The sequence below is a fragment of the Mesoplodon bidens genome, assembly GCF_964165515.1.
Source record: "Mesoplodon bidens genome assembly, chromosome: 3".
Classification (NCBI taxonomy): domain Eukaryota; kingdom Metazoa; phylum Chordata; class Mammalia; order Artiodactyla; family Ziphiidae; genus Mesoplodon; species Mesoplodon bidens.
The window spans coordinates 136,807,372-136,817,604 of NC_138178.1; the positions used below are offsets into that span (position 1 = coordinate 136,807,372).

Below are 10,233 nucleotides of genomic sequence, written 5' to 3' on the forward strand. Positions count from 1 at the left end.
ATTGCTGGCCACACCCACCTTAAGATTGTGAGAAACATCTACCCCAGGGCTAACAATAAAAGATTTGGAGGAAGGACAATTGGTGACATTTCTCTATTTTCCTTTTTTCAAAGCTCCTGCAATGTAATGACTTTTTTCTTTTTCTAATCTCCAAGGCTAAACACTCTAGTTCAGGTGGATTGTGTGAAAGGCTCAGGAAAATGGAAACAGGTTGTTGGTAAGTTTATTTTCCGGAAGTCAACTCTACCAGAGAAAGGCAATTAAGAGAAGCTCAGGCTAGATGGGGCCAGATAATGGGTGCTTTGTAGGTTTAGTAGAGGAAGCCTTCTAAGAATGAAGCAAACTAAGGATTGAGTAACCTTAAGGAAGGCTACTCAAGTCAAACAAGTCAAATCAAACAAGTCAAAATCAATACAAATCAATCAAACAAGTCAAATCAATACACCTGACTAGGTCTATTGTGCTGGGTTGGGAAAGCTCTCAGAAACGGAATGTAGGACCCAAGGAAATCCCCCTCCCCAGTTTCTGAGGACTGTGTCCAGTTTTTGAGGAGTGTCCAGGAGAGGATCACTTGTCAGAGAGTGTGGACACCTTGATGTGCATCTTTATTTGAAAAATTGATACAATAAGTGATTGTAGCTTGATGATGCTAGCTCATCAGGCAACCCACATTATGTTCATTTGTAATTTGACTTTCCATAAAGATTTCTCTAGAGCAGTGATTCTCAAAGTGTGGTCAGGACCAGCAGCATCAGCAGCATCTAGGAACTTGTTAGAAATTCAAATTCTTACCCCCATTCCCCAGACCTACTAAATCAGAAATCTGGGGTGGAGGTCCCAGTAATTTAACAAGCATTCCAGGTGATTCTGATGTACACTCAAGTTTAAGAATCACTGGTCTATAGGGGTGTGATGGTGCTGGTCAGTTGATATGAGTATTCCAGCCTGGATATTATCTTCCTTGTTATTAGTGTAGAAATTGATAGTCTAGTTTTGATAGTGGTCTCTGGTGATTATGGCTAGCATGCACCATACACAAATCTGCACTGTGAATCCCTAAGAGGAGTTAGAATATGCAGTCTTTCTCAAACTTACGTGATCATGAACTTTCTCTTTCATGGAGCATCTCCCAGAATAGGTGTTCTGAGGGCCTACTTTGGGAACCTGTCCCTGGGCCTTGAGGTCCCCACCTAATTCCTGATGCTTTGATATCTTGTGCACCAAGCAACCTTCTGATTCTTTTAGCTTCCCAAGAAGATTTTTTCATTATAATGAGGGCTCTTTGAGTATTTCTTACTCCAACAAACTGAAAGTCTGACATTTATACATTACTTTTGAGAATTTACTTGTAGTACTGAGTTATTCTTCAGGGTTTTATTGTTTTTTTCTTTCAGAATATCTCTTCTTCTGTGGGCTGGGTAAGTCAAGATTTGTAATCTCCATTTTATAGATGGAGAAAACGAGGCCCACAGAGGGGTAAGTGCTAACAACACAGCTGAGGAATAAAGAAAAGAAACTAATAGGTGTCAGCTCTCATTTAATTGAAGATAAAATCTAGAACCAATCCCATTTTCAACCCTCCAGTAGACTATAACTGAATGTCTTTAAGGAACTAAGCTAGCTACAATATATCTGGTTTGATACTATATTTGCAGTACAATACCCAGAAAAATTTCTTGCTTTGGTGGTTGAGGTTTGTAAACTTAATTTTACTAAAAATGAAATGAAAACCACTGTGTGTTTCTACCTTTGGAGGTGGGGTGCGAGGCACTGTGTTATTGACATGCAGTAGTTGCTGCTGGGAAGCTGAATTCCCTCTGAAATTTTACAGGTCTCCTGGCTGCGGTGGTAGAAGAGTTTCTGCTCTCTTCCCAGCTCTCTGCAGCCATCACACACCCCTCATCAGCCCAGTCATCTTCTATAAGTAATCTCTACCTCTTAACTTGCCCTGCACCAGTTCGGACCAGAGGACAATCCCTTAGGAAAGATTTCCCACTTTAGCCCCAGCCCCTGACTCCCTCAAATACTAAAAAAAAAAAAACCCGAAAAAACCTACCCCAGAGCTTTATTAATTTTTTTCAGATCAAGTATTTTCTTCTTCAGAAACTCTTTTTCATCATTTGTTCTCGTAATTTTCATGTGTAATTGATTTATCTCAACAAGATTTAATCTTCGGGCATCACTGACACATTCTTAAAAGTAAGTGGAAGAAATGTTATTCAGTTATTTGAGAAACTGCACAATTGTAGATACTGACTTTTCAAATAATAAACAAATTATGTCTTTCTTTGAAATATTCTTCTAATTATGTTCCTGGATCAGGCACCTCTTAATCACCCCTTTGGAACCTCTCAATTTTACCTATCAATTATTTCCCTTATTTCAGCTGCTGCTATGGTCGGTGACCAGCTTTCTATGAGCTCTGCACAATTTCAGGCTGGTGCAGTCTGATAGCACCTGATTCCTGCCTGTCCTATCCACTTCTCACCTGTCTAGGACTTCCTTGTCACCTCTACCATGGGACTTCTTTAGACACTCACACCCCCCCATGCATGTGTAATTGAAAGTTTGGGAGGTGTGGCAAGCATTGGACCAATGGTAGACAGGAGCCACTGCTTAGGTGTTCCTGAGAAGAGGTAACACTGTGTCTTGAGGGTGTATTCTCATACTCAACTAGCTGCCGTCAGCAGCAGTCAACATCATATTGCACGCCATATTAGCTCTCCATTCTCCCTGCTTTGGTTCCTTATCCCACCCTCCTCCTCTTTGGATTGTATGTCCTAATAAAATAATAGTGCAAAAGCCATTGCTTCTGGCTTTGCTTTCAAGGGAACCCAGTGTGTTAAAGAACTAATTACTCATTAATAAATAACAAATCAGTGTAATCACATAAGACTTCAAAGGATTGCCTCAGTGCTTGATAGATACATGGTTAAAATGCATGAATTTTTGAACACTGCTGTTTAGAAATGGATACTGGGCCGTCCATTTCTATGCAACAAATTCCCTAGAAACTGGCTGGTAGCTCCCCTGAGAGAGTTAGATTATTTTTTTGCAGGCTACATGTTAAATTGCTCATTGTAGCAGGGCTTTTCAAACTTTATGTCTTGAATATACATATGTATCACCTGGGGATATTGTTGAAATACAGATTTTGACGTAGTAGGTCAGAGGTGGACCTAGAGATTCTGCATTTTGTAACAAGCTCCCAGGTGATGCTGATGCTACTGACCCAAGGACAAGCTGAAAAGCTTTAAAACACAAGGCCAATTAAATTTACTTGGCTAAGTATTCAGTGTGTATCAAGAACCTTACAAGCTAGCATGGTATTTCTTTTTCCTTCTAAAATATTTTTCCTGCTTATAAAAGTAACCTAATCTAGACAGTAAAAAAAAAAAAAAAAGGCAACCAAAGAAAATAAAACAAAAACATTCTTAATTTTGCCTTGAGCACAGATTAAGTCTTATTTTTTACCTGCATGTAGGAGTTTGTTGTATTTTCCTTGCCAAACTAGACTAACACTGTGCAAATTCTTTTATAACTAACTATGTCACTCAGGGTCTAATCGAGAGATAGAAATCTTATATTGAATAGGGAAATTTTAATATAAAGATTTATTAACTGTAGCAGAGAATTAGAGTAATGAGGGAACGAATACTAAGAAAGTAAAGAGAACTCTAAAGACTTTAGGAATACTAGGCACACGGAGCAGCCCTACAGGGGCTGTAGGAAGCAACACCTCCAGACCCGAGATCTAGACCTCATTGAAGAGGTCTGTGACTCATTGGATGGCAAAGAAGTTCGTGAAATGTTCCGCTGGCAGAACTTACTAGAAATATGGCTTCTGGGGGCCCTGGGGGGACTGGTCCACAGGGAATTGCTGTACTTCAGAACTCACTGCAAAACCACCTAAATGATGCCAGGGTACCTGTTCACAGGGAGGTGCCTCACTGGTAGCAATCTACCATGAAGCCACTCAGGGGATACTGGAGGGAGCTTCTGGGCACCAAGGACTGTTGCACGCCACTGGCAGAAGCTACCTGCACTGCAAGAGTCAGCCAAGCTGAGCACACTGGAACAGGAAGACAACCCCTTTTTCCTCCAGTAACCTTCAGTGCCCTGTACTGACAAAGCTTAACATTACGCCAGCTGGCAAAAGGGGAAATTTACAGCACCCCAGCTCCCTTATGACAGAGCAATGAACGTAGACTTGGAGCTGCAAGGGAACATCTACTTTAAAAATCTTTTTTTTTTTTTTTTAATTTAGACAACTGTTTTAGGTTGGGCTCCCTGGGAAACAAATCTTAAAATTTGTGTGTAAAGCTCTGAGGAACATCTCCTCTGAGGACATAAGGGTTGGTCAAGGGTGGAGCGTTTAAATGATGATGAGCTTTGGAGTTGCGATGACACTTCAGAGTTATTCCACATGGAGCGAGGGAGGCAGACCTTTGTACTCTCCTGGTGACCAATCACTGAATGTGGGCAGCACTTGGGGAGGGAGTCTAACCTGAAGTGAAGTTTTTCTCTTTTGTCTAAGGCAATTCCTGTAGAGGAACTGAGCTGTGAGCCTCAGCCAACACTCCTGGCAGCTGGAAAAATAACGTTGGAGCCTGACCTTACACCAAATACAAAATTTAACTCAAAGTGGATCAAAGACCTAAATGTCAGAGCTAAAACTATAAAACTCTTAGAAGAAAACATAGGGGAAATCTTCATAATGTTGGATTTAGCCATGATTTCTTGGCTATGACGCAAAAAGCACAGACAACAAATGAAAATACAGATAAACTGGACTATGTCAAAAGTCATTATTAACAAAAGTGATAAGGTAACCCATGGAATGGGAAAAAATACTTGCAAATCATATATCTGATAAGGGGTTAACATCCAGAATATATAAAGAATTCCCACAATGAAACAAACAACCTGATTAAAAGATGGGCAAAGGGTCTGAACAGACATTCCTCCAAAGAAGATATACCAATGGCCAATAAGCACATGAAAAATGCTCAACATCACTAATTATTAGGGAAGTGCAAACCACAATGAGATACCAATTCTTATCCATTAGGATGGCTGTTATTTAAAACAAAACAAAAACAGAAAATAGCAAGTGCTGGCAAGAATGTAGAGAAATTGGAATGCTTGTGCATTGTGCAAGGGACGGTAAAATGGTGCAGCCACTGTGGAAAACAGTATGGGAGCTTCTCAAAAAATTAAATGTAAAATTACTATATTACCATACAATCCAGCAATTCCCTTCTGCATTTATACCCAAAAGAATCGGAAGCAGAGCCTTGAATAGATATTTCTACACCCATGTTTGTAATAGCATTATTATTTATTGTTTCATTGTTATTATAATTATTTTGTAACAGAAATATTTACAACAGCCAAAAGGTGGAAACAATGCAAGGGTCCATTGATGGATGAGTGGATAAACAAAACATGGTATATACATACAGTGGAATATTGTTCAGCCTTAAAAGGAAAGGAAATTCTGGCACATGCTACAACCTGGATTAACCCCAAAGACATGCCAGGTGAAATAAGCCAGTCACAAAAGGACAAATATTGTCTTTAGTCTATTTATAATAATTATATAAATTCAAGTCATATATATTATTTCCACTTAAAAAGTAAGGGAAACTTATTATGGATCTCACTATATTTGTGTTGTATATTCTTTCTGGCTATTTTTGATATGAAATAACTATTAGACTCATCTTGTTACAAGTACTAGGCTCTATTTTCTTATAAGATAAACTAAATTTCTACAGTTGATAACCTCACAGTACCTTCCAATTCTCTGCTAACACTAGTGGGAAGAGTTTCCAGTAGAAAATATAGTCTGCTGAGTTCCATGCTTTCAATTTCCAGAAGATCAATTGTGGATTTTCTCATTTCTTCCTGAAAATGTAAATTACATAGTTAAAAAGATAAGACATTAAAATAATAAGATTGATTTCCTAAACAAGGCCCTGTAAATGTTTTCAGAGATCAAAATTTGCTTTTCAGTAAGTACCTTTTGCCATTATTTTTATTTGGAATAGCAAGTGGGAAAAATAACTGTTCTTCAATGAGTTTTTAATGTGTCATTGTTAATTTATCTTTTAATTTCTGCTGATTTTCTTCTACTCAGAAATTATCTTTTGCTATGCATGTGTGTCCCTTGTATGCAGTTTCAATAAATTTAAAAGGAAAGACTGCAACAAAAGGGTGACATTGAGAAAGGAAGCTTCTTGGGACTTCCCTAGTGACCCAGTGGTTAAGATACTGTGCTTCCACTGCAGGGGGTGCGGGTTTGATTCCTGGTCAGGGAACTAAGATCCCACATGCCAAGAGGCCAAAAAAAAAAAAAAAAAAAAAAAGAGAGAGAAGGAAAAGAAGCTACTTAATTAAAAAATGGAAAATGCCTATAAAAGTATGCTTAGGTATAAAAAGAACAGTGGTTTTCTTATACCTACCTAAAAATATCTCCCCGCCTATTTGTTTGGATATATATATATATGTGGGGCTAGTTTCAAAAAGGAAAAAACATTAAAAAATCTGCTAGTGGAAAGAACAGATAAATCACCTCTTAAATAAACGGTCATAATGGCTATAGTTACTTTATGATCTGAGAAATTGCCATTATATTTTATGAATAATAAAAAAGCAGGTTGCATAATTGTATATTTAGTAAGACCACTTTTTTGTAAAAAATAAAATTCAATACAGGAATCATCTATATCCTGAAAGTAGTCAAGACATTCAACAAAGAGTCAACCGTGATTGTTTTAGGGTGGGATCATGTTGGTTTTTACATTCTTCCTTTTGCTTGTCTATTTTTTTCTAAATTTTCCAGAATATAACTGCAATGCTTCTATAATAGTGAAAATGTGTTACTTTAAAAAATGGGAGGATTTATCTCTATTTAAGAGATTTCACAGCTCAGATATTAAATGGAGACATACTAGATACTTTAATAAGCCACAATAATTATTTTGAACACTTCAAATCCTGGAGAAAGACATAACTAAAAGAACGAAACAGAGGAAAGGGTTTCCACAGGACCACAGTGCAGTACAACACACACAAACTCTCAGTGTTTACATATATGTGCTTAACTGGGATTATAAACTATAATTCTGTAGTATACCTACAGAACTATATATAATTACATAAAAATATAATTATAAAGTAATAAGATTAACTTTTCTCAGCAGTCTGTAGACTCAAGCTCATTAACTTTATAGCCATATTTCTACATTTTTAGATATTTGATAGGTAGTAGATTCTTATTCAATATTTTTAAAACAAATGAGGAGACACTGCCATTCTGAAACATCACTCAGGACCAGGGCCAAACAGAGACACGTTTGTGACACTTCAAAAGGAAATTCTTTAAATATTTCTTTGATGGGGCCAAGTTAGTATAACTGAAAGAGAACCTGTTTCTTTTCATTGAAAAGCACTGTCTGTGTCAGTGGAGTAGGTGCCAAATAATCTTTCACCAGTTTTGTGAGGAATTGCTTATAGAGACCTGAGAAAATTGGCATTTTGCATGCAGTTTATCCCAGAGGTTGTTTGCTGGTTTTAAGCAATGCTCACATATTGATGTCACAAGCATTTGCCCATGTGGCCCACCCCTTAACTGAGCTCTGTTATCAGCAGGGTCTCTTCTCTTGAGCTGTCTTGCCCTCATCCATAGCACAGGTCCTTAATTCAGTGCTCTGCATGGGAAATCGGGCAGCAATCCACTACTGATCCATACTGGTGCAAATGCTTAGGAAACTGAGAGAAATTTTCATTCAGGGCAAATATTTTCCCTATTAATCTATTGAAGTATGTTGAACAGAGCTGGTGCTAAATTAAAGTTTGATGAAGAAGTAAGTGAAAGATTGAAAAAGTAGCTTTTGTAGATAATACAATACCAATTTCTTAACAGCGATAGCAACGTCCTTAAGAAAGGTCTTAGCTTCTTCATTGCATTTAAAGTGGTCACTTTGCAGTGATTGTTCTAAAAAAAAATTAGAAAATTAAGATCTCTTATTTATCTATCCAAATTCTGTTTAACCCTTTAAGATCCAACTCAAATGCTTACTCAGCTGAAAATTACATCTTCTATCTTTGAATTTCTATAGTATATCATATGAATCTCTTTTGTACTTGTTATTTCTTATTTTACAGTGTACTAATTTAGGTATATACTTTATGTTTCTTGAGGACAAACTCCTTAAAATTCTATTTTTGTATCACTCATGGTAGAAAGAAGGAATCTGTATAGGGTAAGACAAAAAAATTCCATATATAATTATAAAAGGGATAAATATAACACGCCCATAGTGTAGGTTTAAGAATGTCTTCATATATATATAAATTTGTATACGTATATCCTAAACATAATATTTTACAAAACAACATTTATTTAATTCTTTAAAAATCCATTATGTCATTTTCACTTCCATGCCAATATTTTAATCATGGGATGAGAGTAAATATTTGTAAAACTGGTAGGTGTGAGGTAGATAGAGTTTTTAACCCTTTCATTCATTGACATATGAAAGATAGCGCCTTTTCTCTCACACACTGTAAGTTGAAATCACATGGGAAAAGTGGCTTGGAAAATGTTGGCAAAGGAAGACAAGATACATGCAGAATGGGAAGAAGGAAGGAAAAAGAAAATATAAAAGGAAGAGGAGAGAGAACAGAGGAAGCTCTACTCACCTTGGCTCTGTCACCATTCCATTATACAGATTCTGTCTAAATGGATTCCAGGCCTGTATCCACATGTGTGGGATGAGTTTGATTCCAGGTCTGTATCCACATGTGTGGGATGAGTTTGATGTGTTTAATGTTTCACATGTATGTATAATATAAGTTGATTCTTATAACTTCATGATGATTCCCATCTCAGAGGTGAGAAATCTAAGACTTTTGAGGTCATGTCATGTGTGCAAGGTCACAGAGCCCATCACTTATAGAGTCTGGATTCAGACACAAGTGGTGTGACTCCAGAGTCCATGCCCTGAGTGGCCATCCTCAACTCTCAAAAGAGTAAACAGCAATTTCTGCCCTCAGTTCCTGAAAACTTGGATTCTCTTAATGAACTAAGCTCTCAAACCAAGTGAAAAATCAGTTACTGAGTTTCCAAGCAAGTGTGTGTTAGGGAGGGACAGGTATTGCCTGCTGTCCCTTTTCCTTTTTTTCTATGGAATGAATGAGCACAAGTGTACTCCCACTTGCAAATGGGCTGGAGAGCTACATACTTTATAACTCACACTCAGGGCAAGAAAGCATAATTAATTTTTTTCCTATGACAAACTTTCTGAGCATCAAGAAATTATTAGCAGAAAAAGTATTTGTGCCTAATGCACAATTCCTTGCCTGATGTAACAGGAGTTTCTTCCTTTCTTATTTACCTGTTAAATCCTCCAGTTTGCCATGCCAAAGTGTTGGAGGAAATTAACTTGCAAAGAAAAGGCAAGAAGGGACAAGTTGAAATTAAATACATAATCTAAATGCAGGTGGGCACTCCAATCACAGGCAAATAGCAGTGGCCTGGGAGTCCAGGGATTTGTCCGCAATTTGTCACCAGCTACTAGTGTGAGTTGGGCTAAGTCACAGAGCTGAGCCCTGGGTCCCACTCCTTCGCCCCCCTCTCCCCCAAGGAGCTGGAGAAGGTTCTGCCCTACCAGGGATGCCCTGAGTTCTGGGAGGAGGGTACCCACGAAGGTTCCCGCTTAATGCCGCCTAGGCGCCACCTCCGAGATGACGTCCCTCCGGGAGCCCACGGGCCTCTCACCGACAACAAAGAGCTGCTCCAGGGCGGCAGCCGCGACCGAGGAGCCCAGGGTGGAGGGGAAGGTGCATAATTCCAGGGAGGGGCCAGTGGAGACAGCGGCCGCCTGCAGCGCCTTCTCTCTGCCGAACCCCAGCTCTGGGGACCAGGAGCTCACAGCCATCTTGCTGCCCCTGCGCAGCGCCTACCAGGGCAGAGGTATGGAATGCCGGTTGCCACGAGCAACGCGGACGCCGAGGTAGAGCGCCAGCGCGCCACCTGGGGTGGGTGCCTCGCCAGTTTCTCTAACTTTATACACAATATTTAAGCAATCCTTTAAGGATGAGTCCCTCTTTAGCCGTCCTTTCCTCCTTCCATTTCCATTTCTTTAGTTCAGGACTTGTGCCTGAACCCTTGTACACTTCTCGTGGACCGTGGGGATCATAATAATGATCACTTTTGAACGCATT

General features: G+C 38.9%; 1 protein-coding gene across 1 annotated transcript in view; it reads right to left on the reverse strand.

Moving 5' to 3' along the window:
* The window catches only part of CCDC175 (coiled-coil domain containing 175), a 73,306-nt gene extending 63,348 nt beyond the window's left edge, over positions 1 to 9,958 (reverse strand). The window contains exons 1-4 of the mRNA XM_081229429.1: positions 9,788 to 9,958; positions 7,917 to 8,002; positions 5,799 to 5,910; positions 2,057 to 2,192 (exon numbers count right to left, since the gene is read on the reverse strand). Of these exons, the coding sequence (XP_081085555.1) occupies positions 2,057 to 2,192; positions 5,799 to 5,910; positions 7,917 to 8,002; positions 9,788 to 9,947 (494 nt within the window). The 5' untranslated portion in view covers positions 9,948 to 9,958. The remainder of the gene's footprint in view (positions 1 to 2,056; positions 2,193 to 5,798; positions 5,911 to 7,916; positions 8,003 to 9,787) is intronic.
* Between the last annotated feature and the right edge of the window lie 275 nt (positions 9,959 to 10,233).